The sequence below is a fragment of the Scyliorhinus canicula genome, chromosome 1, assembly GCF_902713615.1.
Source record: "Scyliorhinus canicula chromosome 1, sScyCan1.1, whole genome shotgun sequence".
NCBI lineage: Eukaryota > Metazoa > Chordata > Chondrichthyes > Carcharhiniformes > Scyliorhinidae > Scyliorhinus > Scyliorhinus canicula.
The window spans coordinates 250,880,202-250,902,869 of record NC_052146.1 but is presented as its reverse complement, the minus strand read 5'-3'; the positions used below and the strand labels follow the sequence as shown (position 1 = coordinate 250,902,869).

The 22,668-nt window shown below is 48.5% G+C and overlaps 1 protein-coding gene across 4 annotated transcripts in view; it reads right to left on the bottom strand.

The window, feature by feature from the left end:
• The window catches only part of rps6kc1 (ribosomal protein S6 kinase polypeptide 1), a 199,882-nt gene that overhangs the window by 158,068 nt on the left and 19,146 nt on the right, over positions 1–22,668 (bottom strand). For all 4 annotated transcript variants that reach the window (XR_005462299.1, XM_038811377.1, XM_038811391.1 and 1 more), the window contains one exon: positions 12,030–12,145. Coding sequence is in view for 2 of the 4 variants with exons in the window: in XM_038811377.1 (XP_038667305.1) it covers positions 12,030–12,145 (116 nt within the window). In the remaining 2 variants the exon portion in view is untranslated. The remainder of the gene's footprint in view (positions 1–12,029; positions 12,146–22,668) is intronic.

Here is a 22,668-nt window from a genome sequence, read left to right as displayed (position 1 = left end):
ACATTCAGTCTATAAATTCAGTCTCTGTGGCGGGCGACGGATTCTGGTTGACCGCCTCAAAGGTGGGTCAGGGGCCGCCTGCACCGGAACGGGGGAACTGCCTCCAATGCATAAGTCGGTAGAGTAACTGGCAGATCGGTGGCCTCTGGAAGGGCGCGTCCTGAGGAACCAGCATGCGAGGCGGGACATCACGGTTAGGTGGCGGGCGCGGAAGTCGATACAGTGCCCGCCTATTACGCCGAAGAAAGGAGCCATCAGGCATGCGAACGAGGAACGATCTCGGGGCCACTTGCTTGACCACCACAGCTGTGGCAGACCAGCCACCAGCAGGTAGTTGAACACGAACTTGGTCAGCAGGGGCCAGGTCCGGGAGATCTGTGGTGTAGGCGTCGTATGCCGACTTGCATTGGGCCAGAGACGGTTGCATCCTCTGTAGGACTGGGAAGTTGTCAAGGTCCGGGATGTGGATAGCCGGCACCGTCGTTCGCAGTGTGCGGTTCATTAGGAGCTGCGCTGGGGACAGCCCAGTGGACAAAGCAGTCGCCCTGTAGGCTAAACAGCGCCAGGTTGAAATCAGAACCCGAGTCAGCAGCTTTGCACAACAGTCTTTTAACGATGTGGACCCCTTTTTCAGCCTTGCCATTCAACTAGGGGTAGTGGGGGCTGGATGTGACGTGCCGAAATTGTACAGCCGGGCAAAATCTGTCCACTGCTGGCTGAAGAAGCAGGGGCCGTTGTCACTCATCACTGTGAGTGGTATGCCATGCCGGGCAAAAGTCTCCTTGCATGCCTTGATTACTGTTGCTGAGGTGAGGTCAGTCAGTTTGACCACCTTGGGGTAGTTTGGAAAAGTAGTCCACGAGGAGGACATAGACTCGGCCCTTGGCATGGAACAGGTCAACACCAACTTTGGACCATGGGGAGGTCACCATTTCATGCGGCTGTAGAGTCTCTTTAGGCTGAGCCGGCTGGAACCTTTGACACATTGGGCAATTGAGGACCGTGTTGGCGATATCTTGGCTGATGCCTGGCCAATATACTGCCTCTCGGGCTCGACGGCGACACTTTTCGACCCCCAGGTGACCCTCGTGGATTTGGCAGAGGACCAACTCTCGCATGCTCTTTGGGATCACAATTCTGTCCAGCTTCATTAGTATGCCGTCTACCACCACTAGATCATCCTTCACATTATAAAACTGGGGGCACTGCACCTTTTGCCAACCATCCGTGAGATGTCGCATGACCCGCTGGGGTAGGGGATCCCTGGCCGTCTCCTGACAAATTTGCACGACCCTTTCATTAGTGGCCGGAAAGTTGGAGGCACAGAATTGCACCTGCGCGCCTATTTGACAGACAGTCAGTCTGCGCACACGGTGCGGTGATAGATCTGGAGAGTGCATCGGCAACAATGAGCTCTTTGCCCGGGGTGTACACCAGGTCGAAATCGTCGCGGCGGAGTTTGAGGAGGATATGTTGTAGCCATGGAGTCATGTCATTGACGCCTTTTTGGATGATGTGAACTAATGGCCTGTGGTCCGTCTCGACCGTGAATTTGGGGAGGCCATACACATAATCATGGAATTTGTCAATCCCCATGAGGAGGACCAGGCATTCCTTTTCAATCTGAGCGTATCGTTGCTCAGTGGGTGTCATGGCTCTAGAGGCATATGCGACTGGGGCCCAGGAGGAGGATTTGTCCCGCTGGAGGAGCACTGCCCCAATGCCAGCCTGGCTCGCGTCGGTGGATATTTCCGTCTCCTTGGCGGGGTCGAAAACGCCAGCACCGGGGCCTTGGTGAGTTTCGCCCAGAGCTCACGCCACTCTTGCTCATGAGCGGGGAGCCACTGGAAGTCCGTAGTTTTTTTAACGAGATGGTGGAGAGCTGTGGTGTGTGATGCAAGGTTGGGGATAAACTTCCCAAGTAAGTTGACCATCCCTAGGAAGCAGAGGACCGCCTTCTTGTCCTCCGGGGTCTTCATGGCGTTGATCGCCGACACCTTGTCTGCATCTGGCTGCACACCAAACTGCGAAATGTGGTCGCCAAGGAATTTGATTTCTGATAGACTAAACGAGCGTTTGGCCCTGTTGAGTCGGAAGCCATGTTCGTGGATCCTGTGGAACACCGCTTGAGGCGATCGATGTGCTCCCGAGGAGTTGTGGCCAGATAATGATATAATTGATGTACACTCTCACCCCCTCGATGCCCTCCATCATTTGTTCCATTATGCGGTGGAACACCTCTGAGGCGGAGATGATGCCAAAGGGCATTCGGTTGTAACAGGAGCGACCGAACGGGGTGTTAAATGAGCACAGATTTCGATTGGACGCGTCCAGCTGTATTTGTCAAAACCCCTTGGAGGCGTCCAGCTTCGTGAAGAACTTGGCATGAGCCATCTCGCTGGTTAGCTCTTCTTGTTTAAGTATTGGGTAGTGTTCCCTCATGATGTTACGGTTCAAATCTTTGGGGTCGATACAGGTTCAAAGTTCCCCTGACGGCTTTTTGACACAAACCATGGAGCTAACCCAGTCCGTAGGTTCCGTGACCTTAGAAATGACGCCCTGGTCCTGGAGGTCTTGTAACTGCTGCTTGAGGCGGTCCTTAAGGGGTGCCGGCACCCAACACGGTGCGTGAACCACAGGGGTGGCATTTGGCTTCAACAGGATTTTGTAACGGTAAGGGAGTGTGCCCATACCTTCGAACACGCTATGGCATTGTGCTATGATGTCATCGAGTTGGGCTTGGAAGTTAACATTTGGCGAGGCCTTTGCCTCTGCGGACGACATGGTGTGAACCCGCTGCACAAGGTTCAGGAGTTTGCAGGCCCGAGCACCGAGCAGGGAAGCTCTGTTGGTTCCTACAATTTCAAAACGCAGCGTCGCTTTTGAAGAACGATGGGACACCGCAAGCTGGCATGAGCCACTGGCAGATTGCCATTGTAGTCGAGGAGCTGGCAGGAAGAATGCTTGGCTTGACGCGGATGGTGTCAAGGTCAGACTTTGAAATGAGGTTCGCTGAAGTGCCGGTGTCCAGCTTGAAGCATATGCGAGCCTTGTTGACCGTAAGGGTGGCACACCACTCGTCGTCCGGATCAATGCTCATTATTGGGAGTTGTTTCACCATCGTTGATAAAGGCAGCGTATGCTTGGGGATGATGCCCACCCGGAATGGGGATGTGAGGCCCTCATGTCGGGATCTGGAAGAATGTCGGGGTCTGTGACGGGTGCTGTACTGACCCGACACCCCTACGCTGTGGCTGGGATCGCTGTGTGTTGGGCAGTGGAGCAGATATGCAAAGGGCTGCGTAGTGACCAAGCTTGCCACACTGGAGACAGCGTCAAGATTTCGCGGGACATTGCCGCTTTAAATGGGCGGAGCCACAGTTGGAACACGTCATGGCGCCGCTGTCAGGACGTTCCATGCGCCACCACGCATGCGCAGTGCGGTCGAACGACGTGCGCACTTGCGCGGTTCGGTCGTCAGCCTCGCCGTCCCCTTGGTCATGGCCCGCATGCGCAGGAACCTGGGAAAAGCACAAAATGGCCACCCTCATCCAGACTCAGGCCCTGCATTTGTTTGATGGCCTGCACCCGTTCCGCATCGTGGTGGTTTTGCTGTGCCATTTCTGCCGCCTTGATATTGGAGTAACGGTTGTTAGCGTGCTCGTGGAGGACGCAGGTCTCGACGGCGATGGTAAGAGTGAGCTGCTTAACCTTTAGGAGTTGCTGGCGAAGGGGATCGGCGTGGACCCCGAAACCGATCTGATCCCGGATCATGGAATCGGAAGTAGAGCCGCAGTTGCATGACTGCGCGAGGATGCGGAGATGGGTTAAAAAGGACCGAAAAGGTTCATCCTTACCCTCCGACCCTACCTGATCACTGGTCAAAGGCAGATTATCTCAAGATAGGTCCATCAAACTCGAGCATAACTCACTGGTAACATGACGTGTTTGGTAAACTGGGTCTACGAGGACTGTGTTTACTGCAGTGGTGAGAGATGCAGGTTTCCAACACTTGAAGAAATGCAACTCAATTTTATTGATCATTTAACTATAATACGTGCTTTAACTGTGGGTTGATACTATGCTGACTTGACTGGAGACCTGAGGCTAACCTGACCAGACTATCTTACTACCACATGGTGTTTGTTCTAGTTGATGCTCCGACTGTCTCAGAGGCTGGATCCCGAGAGAGCGGGAAAACTAGTGCCCTCTGGCTTTATAGTGGTCGTGTCCTGTGTGGTGATTGGCTGCTGTGTTGTGTGCGCTCACTGGTCATCCTGTGTGTCAGTCACTGCCTGTCTGCACACCATCATATACCTGGATGTATATTATGACATAGTTGACCAATTCAAACGATTGCAACTTCAATCCCAAACTGGTCAGCATATGAAGAAGTCACTGATTAATACTATGCAGTGGCAGCCATACCCCTTCGGCATCTGTACTTGCAAATAACTCTCTACCCCAATTTCAGCATCACAAAACACTTGAACAATGTTTAAATATTAATATTTGCAAAAGAAAACACTTATAATGGGAAAAACCTTGGAACTGTTGACACTAAGAAAAAATGAGGAAAATCAGAAAAGATATCCATCCCTTCCCTCTGGAAAGCAACTTCTAGATGGAGCTGGATTCCTGTAAGGATGACATAGCATGATTTCCATTTTAAAACCTGAACTGCAAAAATAGCAGCATTGATTAAACACTTGTGTGCAGGCAGCTTATACTTTGAACCACTGAAGAGAACTGCCCATTTTATTCGTTTTTTAAAAAATGCATTTTATTACAAACATGTATCAAAACAGGCTAGAGCGAACAAACACCCTGGGAAACATGCTTCCCATCAATTATACAGTCTGTACAGATTTTTCCTCTTTTTCACCCCCCCCCCCCCCACCCCCCGCGATGAACAGCCCCTCAAACATGGTCACAATCATCCCCCACCTTTCCTCAAACCTCTCTGAAGAGTCCATTAACTCATACTTTATATTCTCTAACCACAGGAAGTCTTACAGGTCACCCAACCAAGCTGCTACCCCCCGGTGGCGATGCCGACTGGCAAAATCCGCCGCCGTGCAATCAGAGAGACGAAGGCCAAGACATCGGCCTTCCTCCTCTCCATGAGCACCGGCATTTCTGAAACCCCAAATATCGCTACCAAAGGGTCCGGGTCCACTCCCTCCTCCACTATCCTGGCTAAGACCGCGAACTCTCCCGCCCAGAATCTTCCGAATTTTTCACAACCCCAAAACATGTGTGCATGATTCACTGGTCCTCGCCCACACCTTTCACACTCATCTGCTACCCCATGAAAGAGCCCACTCATTCTAGCCCGAGTCATATGCACCCTGTGCACCATCTTAAATTGTATCAGGCTCATCCTTGCACGCGGAGGTCCCATTTACCCTACGCAATGCTTCACTCCATTCTCCCCAATTGATCTCCTCTCCCAACTCCGCTTCCCATTACTCCTTGATCTTCATCACCCGCTCGCCTCCCTGTCCCCCAGCCACTTGCATATATCCCCAATTCTTCCCATCCCTTCCACATCCGGAAGCAGCAGTCGCTCCAGCAGGGTGTATCCCGGCAACCTAGGGAAGCCCCTCCAGCGCCCATTTTATTCTTAACACAACGGAAAATCCCACTTTACAATTTATACTTTACAGTGCCCCTGAGGTAGGCATTCAATTCTCCCAGAACCAAGGCAAAATGATTTTAGCTGGAGGGTTTACTTTTGTTCTTTTCCTTTCCCAGCCTGGCAACTTTCAAGCCTAGAACTGTCCTTCATAGGGAGAGGTTTTTAAATGGAGATTCTCACTCTCGTGAAAGTTATGAGAATATTGCAGCCTCATCTTAAATATTCACAAATTTGATCTTTTCAATTCGAGCACATATTCCCACCCACATTTCTGCATGAACCATAGAGAGATTAGCTGCTCCTTCTCTCTGATACTGACGGACAAGACTATGTCTTGGAGTTTAAAGCGATATCTTAAAACACCTTTGTTTCTCAAAGCCAGTCTCTATGGTAATGTAAATCACATGGGCCTGATATCCAGATTAAAATGCTAGTCATCTATTCTTGAGATCGTAACTCGCTTTTATCTTGGAAGTAAATGGACAATTTAAAGCATAACTGTTTACAATGTTACATTTTCAACAACCCCTCGAGACTTTGGTGACCAGCAGTCCAGCTACTGTAAACACAGATGCTGCTGCAAAAACAAAAATGCTGGAAATCTAAAATAAGAACTAAAGGAAAAGCTAGAAAAATTCAGGATGTCTGGCAGCATCTGTAGAGAGAAACAGTTAATGTTTCAGGTCAGCGACTCTTCAACAGAACTCAGATGCTTGTGGCATTGTCTCAAAGTGTGAACACATTGCACCTAAATAACCACAGCTTCCCCTTATCTTTAAAGACCAATCCACCGAGCCTGTTGTTAGGCAGAATTGCGAAGAGGTCACATGACCCCGTTCAATTATCCTAATTTTTTTTAAAAATTTAAATTAAGGTACCCAATTCTTTTTTCCCCCAATTAAGGGGTAATTTAGCATTTTCAACCCACCTACCCTGCACATCTTTTTGGGTTTTGGGGGCGAGACCCACGCAGACACTGGGAGAATGTGCAAACTCCAAAACGGACAGTGACCTGGGATTGAATCCGGGTCCTCGGCGTCATGAGGCAACGCCACTGTATAATTATCCGAAATTAAAGAGACAGTCCCAAAACATTACAATCTTATAAACCCCATATTTGTGACAATAGATTGACTATTAACCTGTATGAGAACACGATTCAGAAAATGCCACCAAAACATTAGTGCCTGCAATAATGTATCTGGTCACCTGGTGGCACCCAAGTATTTTAAATCAACCAGGCACAGATAAAGCAAAGTACTTGGCATGAAACGTGTCTAATCTACTCACCAGCAAGATCAGCCAGTTATATGAAAATGTAATTTCTCATCAGAACATAGAAATCAGAAGCAGAAGTAGGGCAATTCAGCCCTTCGAGCCTGCTCTGCCGTTCAATCAGTTGTTCTTCCACATGGCTAAAATAGCTCAATTACCACAAAGTTAAATTGTCATCTTGAGACCACTGGAGGTAATTTTAAACAAAACCAGAAAACGCAGCAAAAGCTCAACAAGTTTGACAGACGGGACAGCTCTTATAGGCGGACTTCCTTCCAACGGCAGGCGGAAGTCCTGCCCACTGCCAAACAATGCCCTAGTATACCAGGAAGAGCTGGGATCATGAGTTATTTCTTAAAGTGTCCCCACTACCAAGGTTCAACTGACTGGCCTGCAGCTCTGGGCCTATCTTTAGACCCTGTGTTGAACAAGGGTTTAACATTTGCAATTCACCAACCGGAGTGCAAGGAAGACTAGAAAATTATGGCCAATGCTTCTGAAATTTCCACTCTTGCTTCCATCAGTATCCTTGGATGGATCTCAGCCAGTCCTGGCGCCTCATTAACTCAAAGTACATACATCCTGTCCAATACCGCCTCTTTATCAATTTTTTATCTTTCTAGTGTCTGAACTAACTCCTCTTTCACCATGACCTACGCAGCATCTTTTTCCTTGGTAAAACAGAGGCAAAATATTTATTTAATACCTCAGCCATGCCCTCTGCCTTGACAAAGAAATCCCCTTTTTGATTCCTCATCTGCCCCACTCTCCTTTTACCACCATTTTGCTACTTACATTCCCACAAAAAAGAATGCAAAAGTCTTTGCCAGTCTCTTCTCTCACACTCTCATGTGCTTCTTCAATTTCCCTCTGAATCTTCCATAATCAGCCTGGTTCTTGGTTGTATTATCCATCTGACATCCTTATCAGCACAATTTTCTGCTTCATTTTAATATCTATATCTTTTGTCATTCACGGCTCTATGGATTTGCTTTTCCTGCCTTTCCCCTTCATGGGCATATACCTTTACTGTGCCCGAACCCTGGGAGGGATTCTCCGACTCGACCCCCCCCCCCCCCCCCCCCCCCCCCCCCCCCCGGGGCCAGCGTCAATCCTGCCCCCTCCGTGTCCCGAATTCTCCGCCCCCCGAGATTCGGCGGGGGCAGGAATCGCTCCGCGCTGGTCCCCCCGTGGCGATTCTCCTGCCTGCGATGGGCCGAAGTCCCGCCACTGACAGGCCTTTCCCGCCGGCGTGGATTAAACCACCTACCTGACCGGCAGGATTGGCGGCGCGGGCGGGCTCCGGGGTCCTGGGGGGGGGGGACGATCTGACCCCGGGGGGGTGCCCCCACAGTGACCTGGCCCGCGATCGGGGCCCACCGATCGGCGGGCGGGCCTGTGCCGTGGGGGCACTCTTTTTCTTCCACCTTCGCCATGGTCTTCACTATGGCGGAGGCGGAAGAGACCCCCTCCCCTGCGCATGCGGCGGTATGACATCAGCAGCCGCTGACGCTCCGGCGCATGCGCGGACTTACGCCGGCCGGCGAAGTCCTTTCGGCCCCGGCTGGCGTGGCGCCAAAGGCCGTTCACGCCAGCCGGCAGAGTGGGAACCACTCCGGTGCGGGCCTAGCCCCACAATGTGAGGGCTTGGCCCCTGAGAGTGTGGAGACTTCCGCACCATTGGGGCGGTCCGACACGCCGGGAACCCCCGCCCCACCGGGTAGGAGAGAATCCCGGCCCCTCTCTTCTTTAAAGGCCGCCCATTGTTCAGTGGCAGTCTTGCCTGCCAACCGTGGATGCCAATTTATTTGGATCAGATCTATTCTTACCCCACTGAAGCTGGCTGTCCCCAGTTAATTGAATTCTGCACAATTTGAAATTGAAATCGTCCTCTTATCATTTCATTAAAACAGAAGAATGGAATTTTTTCAATAACAACAAACAAACTGCTTTGAATTAAGAGGAGTAGGTTATTCTAAAATTCTAGGGGTGGATTGGCCGGGAGATTAGTGCGGAGGTTCAGCAGGCAATGGCTGGATTTTTACATTTCCAGAGCAAGAGCTTCAGTTGTCAAAAATAAGGTTCAAATTAATATTGCCGATTAAACAGAAACATTAATACTTGCTGCAGACTCCCCTGTTGAAATAAAATCCATGAAAAATGCATCACATCTACATTTGTTTCAAAACAACAGCTCCAAGTTTACTCCCTGCAATCCAAGATGGAAGGGCCTTCCAGGTGCAGTCAAGTCTATAAATAGTGCAGTCTTTAAAGCTGTATGGAAAAAGGCTAAAGGAACAATAAACGCTGTTCTAAACATGCATGACTTGTGATCTCTTCTTGTAGAGATCCTCACTTGAACACCAAAAAGGGCGTTTGGTGCAAAAATTGACAGCTAAATATTAATAAAAAGCCCCAGCCATTTTATCGCTTTCATTGTCAGTAGCATTGCTTATCTTTACGGAAACTGAAATTGCCGCACAACTGCTAAATCTTGACCTGCAATGTCGTGCAGGCGCCCAGGACATTTGTGATCTGCAGCCACATTAAAAGAACAGATAGTTTGCTTTATTGATTTTCTGTACACTAACATTGTGATCAAAGGCTGAAGCGTGAGTGGCACAGAAACAAAAAGGACCACTTTAAAAATTAAGATCCATCATCTATTGTAACATCCAAAAAGGATTTAACATTTCCATTTTTATTAACGCCGTTATATCCCCACGTTGACATTGAACACAACAGAACAATTGCAAGAGAGAGACACCCGTGACAAGATTTTAGTGACTTCCTTTCATGATAGATATAGCTGATGGTTCCCAATGATCATCATCATCGCATTGTACACCTTGGTGATCCCGACAACTGATCACTGCAGCCCAGCAATCACATTCAATAACACACTTTTTCTGACTCTAACCTCTTCTGTTCTTGTCCCACATCACCATCGATGGGACATCATGCTCAGCAAATCTACTGGAATTGTTTGAGGATGTAACATGGAGAGTTGACGAGGGGGAGCCAGCGGATAGACTTTCAGAAGGCTTTTGACAAAGTCCCACATAAGAGATTAGTGTGTAAAATTAAAGCGCATGGGATTGGAGGTAATGTATCGGGATGGATAGAAAACAGTTTTGGTAAAGATAAACAATGCTACTGACAGGAAACTGTAGGAATTAACGGGTCTTTTTCTAAATAGCAGGCAATTACTACTGTAGTATCACAGGGATCCGTGCTAGGTCACCAAAAATAATATCTCCAAATTTGCAGGTGACACAAAGCTAGGTAGAAGAATGAACTGCAGAGGTGTGTCAGTGTGATTTGGATAAATTGAGTGAGTGGGAAAATGAATGGCAGATGCAGTATAATTTGAAGAAATGGGAGGTTATCCACTTTGATAGCAAAAACAGGAAGGCTGATTATTATTGTATTAAGAACATAAGAACATAAGAACTAGGAGCAGGAGTAGGCCATCTGGCCCCTCGAGCCTGCTCCGCCATTCAATTAGATCATGGCTGATCTTTTGTGGACTCAGCTCCACTTTCCGGCCCGAACACCATAACCCTTAATCCCTTTATTCTTCAAAAAACGATCTATCTTTACCTTAAAAACATGTAATGAAGGAGCCTCAACTGCTTCACTGGGCAAGGAATTCCATAGATTCACAACCCTTTGGGTGAAGAAGTTCCTCCTAAACTCAGTCCTAAATCTACTTCCCCTTATTTTAAGGCTATGCCCCCTAGTTCTGCTGTCACCCGCCAGTGGAAACAACCTGCCCGCATCTATCCTATCTATTCCCTTCATAATTTTAAATGTTTCTATAAGATCCCCCCTCATCCTTCTAAATTCCAACGAGTACAGTCCCAGTCTACTCAACCTCTCCTCATAATCCAACCCCTTCAGCTCTGGGATTAACCTAGTGAATCTCCTCTGCACACCCTCCAGTGCCAGTACGTCCTTTCTCAAGTAAGGAGACCAAAACTGAACACAATACTCCAGGTGTGGCCGCACTAACACCTTATACAATTGCAACATAACCTCCCTAGTCTTAAACTCCATCCCTCTAGCAATGAAGGACAAAATTCCATTTGCCTTCTTAATCACCTGTTGCACTTGTAAACCAACCTTCTGTGACTCATGCACTAGCACACCCAAGTCTCTCTGAACAGCGGCATGCTTTAATATTTTAGTATTGACTATAGATTGAGAGATGGGAATGTGCAACAAGACCTGAGTGTCCTTGTACACCAATTGCTGAAAGCAAGCATGCAGTACAGCAGATGGTGAAGAAGGCAAATGGTATGTTTGCCTTCCGAGTAAGAGGATTTGAGTGCAGGAGCAGGGATGTCTTGCTGCAATTATACAGGGCCTTGGTGAGACTACACCTGGAATATTGTGTGCAGTTTCAGTCTCCTTATCTGAGGAAGGGTGGTTCTTGCTAGAGAGAGTAGAACAAAAAGGTTTACCAGATTGATTCCTGGGATGGCGGGCAGACTGATGTAGGAGAGACTGAGTTGATTAGGATTATATTTGCTGGAGTTTAGAAGAACGAGGGAGGAATCTCATAGAAACCTATAAAATTCTAACAGGACTAGACAGGGTGGATGCAGGAAGGATGTTCTTGATGACGGGGGAGTCCAGAACCAGAGGTCACAGTCTAAGGATATGGTATAAATGTGTTAGGACTGAAAGGAGGAGAAACGTCTTCACCTAGAGAGAGATGGCAAATTTTCTACCACAGAAGTAGTTGAGGCCAAAATATTGTATGTTTTCAAGGAGGAGTTAGATATAGCTCTTGGGGCTAAGGGGATCAAAGGATATGGGAGGAAAGCGGGAGCAGGTTACTGAGCTGGGTGATCAGCAATGATCATAATGAATGGCAGTGCAGGCTCGAAGGGCCGAATGGCCTACCCCTGCTCCGATTTTCTATGTTCCACTGACCACCATGCCATCAATCATCTCTTCAACTTTACTTCTCTCCTTTAACGCCCTCCTTAAAACTACATCCAAGATATTATCAACGGCACTTTTACAAAATATGCACCATGTTTCAGATTGTTTTCTCCTTTCCCAAAATTCCCCTTTACAAAAACAGAACATAAACAGCATATACCTTAAAGAAATCTTCAAGTTGTTTACTGTTGTACAAAGCAGGGATATTTGCAGAGAACTGCAAGAGATCTTCAGCACATTGTCTTCTTTCTTCAATCACAGTCTCATCAAAACGACCTGCAACCAAATATGTAGTTATCATTTTTTTCCTAGTTATATTTCACTTGTAATTATACTGACTACTCACTCTCCTCCGAATAGAATCAAACATTCAAGAGAAAGGACAGACCCACCACCCAAAGAGTCAACGGGAACTGGATTCCTACCAATACTGGCTGCCCTACTGCCATTTAAGGCAGGACATTAATTTGCAAAGTGTGAGACGCACCCTCATTTGGGGAGAAAATCCCATTTTAAGAGAGCTGTTGGCCAATCTAATAAGCGAGCAGTTCTGTAGTTCCTGCAGCACGAGGTTAGAGCGTTGGCCACTGCTGGGCCTACAGGCAGTTCCCAAAGAAGAGCAGCTAATGGAGGCCGAACTTCAAGTAAGTGCAGGGTATCAGCCCAGCAAGGGGATGGGGAGGCCAGGTTCGAGAGCTCAGGAAACGAGGGAAAGAATTGAGAGAGTATGACCTTGAGGGAGTACATCCAACGGACACAGGAGCCCCCAAAAAGGAGGTCCCCACACTCTATTGCCCAACACCAGCTCACCCAGTAAAAGTTATTAGACTCCCGACCTGGCAAGGGCCAGTCTCACACTGTAAAATAGCAGCTGGAACCAGATGAGGCACTTTTAAGTAGCCATTAAGCAGACCCAAATGCAGATCCTCCACCTCAACTAGCCCCCATAAAACAGGTGATAGGTTGGGACAGGCAGGTAGGCAGTCAGTATGCACTACCGCAACCTCCCCCTCAAAAACACACCTTCAAACCCGTCAGCGGACGACCATAAAATTCTGTCCAGTTTTTTTTTCCCCCACATAACACAGACTTTACAAAGTACATCTGTAAATGTAAACTAGAGTGAGATGGACTTATTGCAACACAGACTTTGCTTTAGTCCAGTCAATACAAACATAAAATAGCATCAATTAATTTTAAGGAAATAGTACCTTTCCCATGAGACAGAGAGGACCATCATATGCTGAAGGACATGGTTGCTTCACATGACCAAATAATACATCAACCCCAGTATTAATTATATTGTTGCAGTAGGCTGCAAGCTATTACTAGTGTACAGTAAATCACAACAATCATATAGATTTTTTTAAATTCATAATCCCAATATAATGATACAATTCAAACAGCTCACATTGAGTAATTTTCTTTATGCTGATTACAATTATTTATTTGTGACATATAACTAATAACCAATTAAATTGTGTATCCCATCAAAGCCTTGCAGGGGTGTTGCGTGAGTTTCTTTGAGAAGAGGTCAATGGGAAATCTCAGAAGGTAATATTTACAGTAGTGCATAGAAGGCATTTATCAATTATTGGGGCAAGCCAATCGAATATTCGTTTTACATATTATTTCACCCAGAAGAGGTCCCCCACCCATAACCCCAGATTCCAACATGGAACATTCGACCACAACCCAAAGATGTGCAAGGTAGGCGGATTGGCCACACTAAATTGACCTTTTAATTTAGAAAAAAAAAGAATCGTGTACTTTAAATTTTTTAAAACATTTTGAATGTCCCAACTGTTCTGAGGATAGACACAATGGCTCCGGGATAGACCTCACACTTTCAACTGAAAAACAAGACTATAAACATAGTCAAAGAGTTCCAGAATTATTATTCAATTCCTCACAGCAATTAAGGTTAAAGATAGGGCCAATTGAAATATCACAGGATCTGATGCAGAAGTCATTTAGAATATTAACAAAGATATTTGATAAACAATTTGAGAAAATGAATGACATGCTTGTGAATAAACAGTAACAGCCTGCAACTTTTTTAAGTTTCTAAGTTATTCACATCCATTCGTTGCATTCATGGGTGCATAACACCATCACTGTGTATACTCAAGGTTGCGATACAAAGAGTTTTGATCCCTTAAGGGATCAGGAGTTTAGTAAGGAAAGTGGAGTCAAGACAGTACATCGGTAATGATCGTACTAAAGAGCAAAGCAGGGTGAGGGATCGCATGGTCTGCTGTTTATGTTCTTGTAGCCTCGGACTCAGAGGGTTATAGGTTTGAGTGAGCACACAGTCTTAAATCTCAGTGCAATACCGAGGGAGTGCTGCATTGTTGGAGATATGGGGCTGGATTCTCTGCGAGCCGGTCACCGACGCCAAAATCGCGTTCGGCGATGGGCCGGAGAATCCAAATTCTCGCCACGTATCCATGGCCTCAGGCAACCTCAGGCATTTGCCTGAGGCCTGCTCCTCCCGATGCTCCGACCCCGACTGACCAAATTGCCGATGGCGTATATCGCTCATGGTCTCACCCGTCGGGAACTCAGCCTGGCGGCTGCGAACTCAGTCCCAGCACCGCCACAGTCAGGGGAGGGCCAATTCGTGGGTAGGGGGCTGGGGGAACGGTAGGGCAGTCCGGGGCTCGCGAGCAGGCTGAAGTGGGGCGGGGACTATTTCACGGGCCGGGTCTGTGAGCAGCATCCACGATGAAGCACAGTGTGACCGCTGCAGGCCGCCGCTGTGCACACGCGTGGCCACGGACCCGGTAATTATCCAGGCCATATCATCAGCTACAGCCGGGTTTTCTACGCTGCCATCCTGCTCGCCCCAGCAAAGGGGGAAATAGGTGGCCGTTTTGTGCCAGTTTTCCACCGTTCCCACGCCGGCATGGGTCAGTCTCCAAATCGGAGAATCCAGCCCACGGCCTTTCAAAAATCAAGGCCGTCAGTTTATTCCCTTGGCACTATTTGGAGAACATTAAGTCAGTTCTTTTTTTAAAAATAATTTTTATTCAAATTTTTCAACAACAAATTTTATCCCAACAAAGACAACAGAAAGAAAAAAAAAACAGAAACCCCTGCCCCCCCAATACAAAGCAATAAATTAACAAGAAAGAGTAATAAACATAGAACCGTAAGAACACACCCCCATAGCCGAGCCAACGTCGTCGTCCCCCCCCCCCCCCCCCCCGGGTTGCTGCTGAAGTTGACCGCCCTCTAACACTCCGCCAGGAAATCAAGAAATGGCTGCCACCGCCGAAAGAACCCTTGCACGGACCCCCTCAGGGCAAACTTGACCCTCTCCAGTTTAATGAACCCGGCCATGTCACTAATCCAGGATTCCATGCTCGGGGGCCTCGCGTCCCTCCACTGTAAAAGGATCCTGCGCCGGGCTACTAGAGACGCAAATGCCAGGATACCGGCCTATCTCGCCTCCTGTACTCCCGGCTCCGATGCCACCCCAAAAATAGCGAGCCCCCAGCCCGGTTCCACCCTGGAACCAACCACCCTAGACAAGGTCCCTGCCACCCCCTTCCAGAAACCCTCCAGCGCCGGACAAGCCCAAAACATATGGGTGTGATTCGCTGGGCTTCCCAAACACCTCCCACACCTGTCCTCACCCCCAAAGAACCAGCTCAGCCTGGTCCCAGTCATATGCGCCCTGTTCAGCACCTTTAGCTGAATGAAGCTAAGCTGTGCGCAAGAAGAGGAAGAATTCACCCTCCCCAGGGCGTCCGCCCACGTCCCCTCGTCAATCGCCTCCCCCAGCTCTTCCTCCCACTTCGCTTTCAGCTCCTCCACCGAGGCCTCCTCCCCCTCCTGCATCACCTGATAAATTGCCGAGATCCTCCCCTCACCGACCCACGTCCCCGAGAGCACCCTATCCTGAACCCCCCTTGGCGGCAATAGCGGAAACTCCGCCACTTGCCGCCTAACAAACGCCCTAATCTGCATGTACCTGAAGGTGTTCCCTGGGGGGAGGCGGCACTTCCCCTCCAACTCCTCTAGAGTCGCAAACTTCCCGTCGAGGAAGAGGTCCGCCATCTGCCTGATACCTGCCCTATGCCAGCTCAAAAACCCTCCATCTATCCTCCCTGGTACAAACTGGTGGTTCCCCCGTATCGGGGACCAAACTGAGGCCTTCACCTCCCCCTATCACGTCTCCACTGAAAATGAAATGAAATGAAATGAAAATCGCTTATTGTCACGAGTAGGCTTCAATGAAGTTATTGTGAAAAGTCCCTAGTCGCCACATTCCGGCGTCTGTCCGGGGAGGCTGGTACAGGGATCGAACCGTGCTGCTGGCCTGCTTGGTCTGCTTTAAAAGCCAGTGATTTAGCCCAGTGAGCTAAACAAGCCCCAGATTTTGAGGGTAGCTACCACTACTGGACTTGTAGAGTACCTTGCCAGGGGGAGTAGCAGCGGGGCCATCACCAGTGCCTCCAAACTCGCGCCAACACAGGACGCTGCCTCCATCCTCTTCCATGCAGCTCCCTCCCCCTCCATCACCCACCTACAAATCATTGCCACATTTGCGGCCCAGTAATACCCACACAGGTTGGGCAACGCCAGCCCACCCACCTCCCTGCCTCGCTCCAAGAATTCCCTCCTCACTCTCAGGGTCTTCTGCGCCCACACAAACCCCAAGATGCACCTATTAACCCTCCTGAAGAAAGCCTTCGGAATCATGATGGGTAAACACTGGAAAAGAAACAAAACCCTAGGGAGCACCGTCATCTTAACCGACTGGACCCTGCCCGCTAGGGAGAGTGGCAACACATCCCACCTCCTAAACTCCTCCTCCATCTGCTCCACCAGCCTCGTAAAGTTTAACCTATGCAGGGCCCCTCAGATCCTGGCTATCTGAAATCCCCAAATACCTGAAGCTCCTTTCTGCCCTATTCAACGGACGCTCCCCTATCTCTCTCTCCTGGTCCCCCATGTGCACCACAAACAGTTCACTCTTCCCCACGTTGAGCTTATAGCCGGAGAAGTCACCAAACTCCCCCAGGTCATCATCACATCTGGCATCCCCCCACCGGGTCCGCAAGGGTCAGTAAATTGTCCGCATACAGCGACAGCCGGTGCTCCCTGCTCCCCCCCCCCCCCCCCCCCCTCACAATCCCCCTCCAGTTCCTCGATTCCCTCAGTGCCATGGCCAGGGGTTCAATCGCTAACACGAAGAGCAGGGGAGACAAGGGGCAATTAAGTCAGTTCTTATCGGTCTCATGGACTATAATTATCCTTCAATGAACGGCATTTTAAAAATGGCTAACTGGTCTTTATTTGTTTAAATTTAAGTGCCCAATTCTTTTTTTTCCAATTCAGGGTAATTTAGCGTGGCCAATCCATCTTTCCTGCACATCTTTGGGTCGTGGGGGTGAGACCCACACAGACACGGGGAGAATGTTGCAAAGTCCACACGGATAGTGATCTGGGGCCAGGATCGAACCCGGGTCCTCGACGCCATGAGGCAGCAGTGTTAATCACTACGCCACCGTGCCGCCTAAACTGGTCATTATCTTAGTGTTATTTGCTTGCTTGCTGTTGGAGCATTGCTGTACTGAGCTGCTACATTTGCTGACCCAGCAGAGACCACAGACAGAGTCCTCTCTGGTCCCATGGAGTTGAAATGGTGAGCAACGTAGGACGGAAGGCACGGATAAGCAGGAAAACAAGTTCCTGGCTCTGGCCAATATTTCCGAAGGTTGGGTAGAGGGGCAAAGGGATACCCGCCCAGTATCAACAGTTAGCCAATCCGCACATATATTTACGTGCCCAATTGTAGGCAAATTGAGGGCCTCGATGTGATTTTCTCAGTGGCAAATAGGGCATCGCTGGAGGCAGCTTTCACTCAGAGAGCCTGGATGTTCAGCAGGACATAGTTGCAGGTCATTCTGCGGGGGGTCCCTCTGCACTGTCATGACCTGGGCAACTGTGACCCAAAGGTAATTTTTACAAAATTGCAAGTCATCAAGGTGGAGGTGCCCACGTGGTCCACCACCTACAGTGTCAGTACCCAACTCTTGTCAATAGGACTGCCATCTGTCCAAGGCTGCAGGCCTTCTGACTGGGCCCACAGCCCAGGAACTTGTCTACTGTCCTCAACTGGATTGGGGATGCCATCTCCTGGAAGATCATGCTGCTGCGTTGCCAGAAAGCGTCAGGTTGGGATCTGGAAATGGTTCCAACCTGCTATTTGAAACAGCAAAGATTCCTCTCGACCCTTCAGAAGTAACCCATTGATTCTGAAGTTGCTCAGGGCATTTGGAAGACAGGAAAGGCCCCAGGTAAATATAAGTTATTCTTATCTGGGAGGGGGAGGCATCCATTCCCCTCATCCATGCCAAACTGTGTTGTCTGTTTTATTTTTGCATATAGTTGTATCCTTAGGGATCATACACTGCTTGCTGCATGGGTCAGTATATAAACTAGTCATTGCCATCCCTTGCTCTATATCTAAACATCTATCTACTGAATCTGTTTGACCTTCAACATACTTTATCTTTCCCCTCTTTTTGACTCCTCGCTTCCTTTCTCCCCCACCACCTAGCTTCCTACCTACCGAGGGGAGTATCAATATCATGTCAATTCAGATGAAGTCTCTTCCTTTTGTTCCACTTCTTCCTGCTCTAGAATGTTCACAAATGACCAAAGGACGTGAAGCCTTCCTTTCTACGGCATCTTTCCAGCAGGGTGTCAGCCTCGTTCAGTGGTACCACTGTCCCCCGAGTGAAGGGTGTGCATTCAAGCATCACTTCAGAGGCCTGAAGACAAATTTGAGGCTGACATTTGAGCGCAGCATTGGCAGAGTTCTGTGTTGTCAAAGGTGCTATACTGAATAGGATATTAAATCTCCTGCCTGGTCTCTCAGCTACTTGTACACATGGGTGTACCAATGGCACCATGTGAAGAGGATGTGAAGAAGAGAAGCGAAGTTGTCCCTGATGTCCCTGCCATTACTTATCCCCAAATCAACATCGCCAAAGCAGATTTAGTACTTACATAATGCTGGTTGTGGGTGTTTGCTGTGCATATGCTGGTTGCTGCATTCCCTACAATACAGTTAATACATTACAATTAGAGAAGGTTCACTAGGTTGTTCCTGGGATGAGGGGTTTGTCTCATGATGAGAGGTTGAACAGATTGGGCCTATACCCCTTGGGACTTGAGAAGAATTGGAGTGATCGCACTGAAACGTAACCAGTTTCTCAGGGGCTCAGCAGCGTGGATGTTGAGAGGATGCTTTCTCTCGTGGGGAAATCAAGAACATAGAGGGAGCAGTCTTAAATGAGGGGTCTCCCATTTTAGACAAAGTTGAGGAGGAAGTTATTTTCTCAGAGGGTTGTTAGTCTGAGGGTCATGGCAACAGGACTAATACTATCGTTGTAGTCTCACAATATAATCTAGGGCCTAATTCAACAAATTCTCTCTGAAGACTACATCTCTCTTATGAAGTCTCTTTCCCAACCCAGTGGATCCTTCCTAAACTACAACTACTTGTTGATATCCCTCACTTTTTGAGAAACTTTCTCCAGGGGCTGGTTTAGCTCACTGGGCTAAAAAAAAGTCCCATTTAATAGCTGGGTCGTTCCCTGTGCTGCAGGCTCCATGAAACACTCTATATTTGCGGCCAAAACAGGAATATTTTTTTCGTTAAATCACGCCCATAACAATCCTGGCCCCAGATCACTGTCCGTCTGGAGTTTGCACATTCACCCAGTGTCTGGGTAGGTCTCACCCCCCCCAACCCGAAGATGTTCAGAGTAGGTGGATTGGCCACGCTAAATTGCCCCTTAATTGGAAAAAAAAGTTTAAATAATAATTTTTAAATTGCACCCATAAAATATGGGGCGTGATTCACTGGCCATGCCTGCCTGGCGACCGCAAATCCCACCCGAGGTCAATGGATCTTTACATGATTCGCATTCCACCCATGTCAATCTTGCAGCGGGCAGGGCGGAAGAATCCAGCCTATGGTCACAACAGCACTCATTACATGTTGACGTTAGGTGCAGCTTGCATCCCAAGGCACGTCGCGTATTTACCTTTATAAAAACAAATACCAAAGTCGTGACATATATGACGTACAAGACAATCCCATTTTCTCGGCCCCCAAAATTATATTTTTTCACGTGCACAGCATATATGTCAAAACACCCAAAGCCACGACAGACCACGTTCATCAGGACCCAGCCTCAGGTTTTCACCCCACAATTGTACGTTTTACTTACCTTGTAACTGGGTGAAGGGATCAAGGAGGCGAAAAGGGCTGTATTGCAATGATGAGTGGGAATTTTGCGTCAATTACCAATGAATTTCACAATGGCAACCACTACACCCAAACCGGTGGTTCACTTTTATACTCCGCGTACAAGTTGACCCCGGATGAGGAATTTTGTGGCTTCAAAGCATGACTGGTAGACTGGGTTCAAAGGTTAATGGATTCATCCCAATAATGGTTTTTCATCTATTCAGTTAAGCTCATCAATATCATATCACGTTAGTCAGTTTTTACAAACCCGAAATGTATCCATTTTGAAAATTAATCTTCTGCAGCAGGTGATGGAATACATCAATAAAATTTTAACATGTGGTTTTACGGCAACAGTACATTGGATTTAATACAGAACAGAAGATGAACGGTGAAAGTTTCTTTTTTCATTAAAACTTACATAGCAACTCTATTAATGATTACGTTTCTGGAATTGGAAGTTACCATTGAATCATTAAAAAGACAAAACCAGCAATCGCTCTCAGAACAGCAAAGAACTGGAGGAGGATCCAAAGAGGAGGCAGGGAGCATAGAGTCTCGCTCTACGCGGATGGCCCACTCCTCTATATCTCAGACTCACAGAGCAGCATGGAAAGAATCATCACATCCCTGAAAGAGTTTGGTGCCTTCTCGGGCTACAAAGCAAAAGTGAGATTTTCCTGGTGAATCCGCAAGGGGGAGGGGCAGCACTGGTGGGACTGCTGTTTAAACAAACTCCTCATGACATTTGGGCAGCACGGTAGCATAGTGGTTAGCACAGTTGTTTCACGGCTCCAGGGTCCCAGGGTTGATTCCTGGCTGGTACACTGTCTGTGTGGAGTCTGCACGTTCTCCCTGTGTGTGCGTGGGTTTCCTCCGGGTGCTCCAGCTTCCTCCCACAGTCTAAAGATGTGCGGGTTAGGTGGATTGGCCATGCTAAATTGCCCTCAGTGTGCAAAAAGGTTAGTTCGGGGTTACTGGGATAGGGTAGATACGTGGGTTTGAGTAGGATGCTTTTTGTACGGGCCGGTGAAAACACGATGGGCCAAATGGCCTGCTTCTGCATTGTAAATTCTATGATCTATGGCTGGACGAGGTTCCACAAATGGAACCTGACCAGTCTGACAGAGGAAGGCAAAAAGGGCCTGCAGAGGTGGAACACACTCCCACTCTCCTTGGCAGGGAAAGTACAGACGATCAAAATTAATGTACTTCCCAGATACCTCTTCCTACTAAGATTCACCCCGATCTATATCTCCAAGGCCTTTTTCACTCACTGGGCAAATTAATCATGACGTTTGTAAGGGGGGGGGGGGCTAGTCCCCCCAAACCTACAATTTTACCACTGAGCAGTGACGGCAGAAAGAGTGATGGGATGGATAAAGGAGCCAGAGGCCGAGTGGTCGCGCGCGTAGGAGGCCTCCTGCAAGGGGACCTCCCTCCAGGCCCTCGCCATGGCGGAACTCCCATCCCCTCCCAAGAAACACTCCAGCAGCCCAGTGATGATAGCCACCCTCCAGGCGAGGAACCAACTACGGCAGCAATTCAGCCTGACCGAAATGTCTGACAAAGCCCCCATCTGCAATAACCATAGATTCATACCAGCACTCACCAACACCACCTTCAAACGGTGGAGACAGGACTGGGGGGACATTGACAGTCAGGGACTTGTACACTGATGGTAGGGTCACTGGAAGAACTGACGCAGAGATTCCAACTAGCCAAAGACAACAAACTCAGGATACCTGCAACTTAAAAACTTCCTATGGAAGGAGACAAGGACCTACCACGACCACCACGACAGACAATATTAGAAAAGCTACTGGAGCAGATATCCTAGCAGAGGGAACTGTAGTGACATGTACGAACGACTGCTAGAGAGGGCAGACACCGAACTGGAAATGACAAGGAGGAAATAGGAGAAAGACTTGGGGTTTGAAATAGGGTGAGGATTCTGGAACGCACGGTCAACTCTAGCTCCACATGCTTGAGGCTCAACCTAACGCAGCTAAAAGTGGTACATAGAGCCCACTTGACCAGAACCCGAATGAGCAGGTTCTTCCCGGAGGTGGAGGATAGATGTGAACGGTGCCAAGGAGGTCCGACCAACCAAACCCACATGTTCAGGTCTTGCCCCAGACTTGCTGGGTATGAGCAGCCTTCTTCGAGGCAATGTCCAAAGTGGTGGGGATGAGTGTGGAGCCATGCCCTAAAGTGGCGGTCTTTGGGGTATCAGACCAGCCAGAGTATGGGGAGGAGGGCGGACACCCTCGCCTTTGCCTCCCTGATCGCCCGCCATGGAATCTTGCTTGGTTGGCAATCAGCAGCACCACCTAAAGCTGCAGACTGGCTGTCCGACCTATCAGAATTTCTCCAAATGGAGAAAATCAAATTCACCATCCGTGGGTCGGAAGATGGCTTCCACAAAACATGGGAGCCATTCACCTGACTGTTTCGAGACCCGTTTTCAGCCAACACATAAATAAATAGCCAGTAGCTAGGGAGAAATAGCCTGGACAAGAAA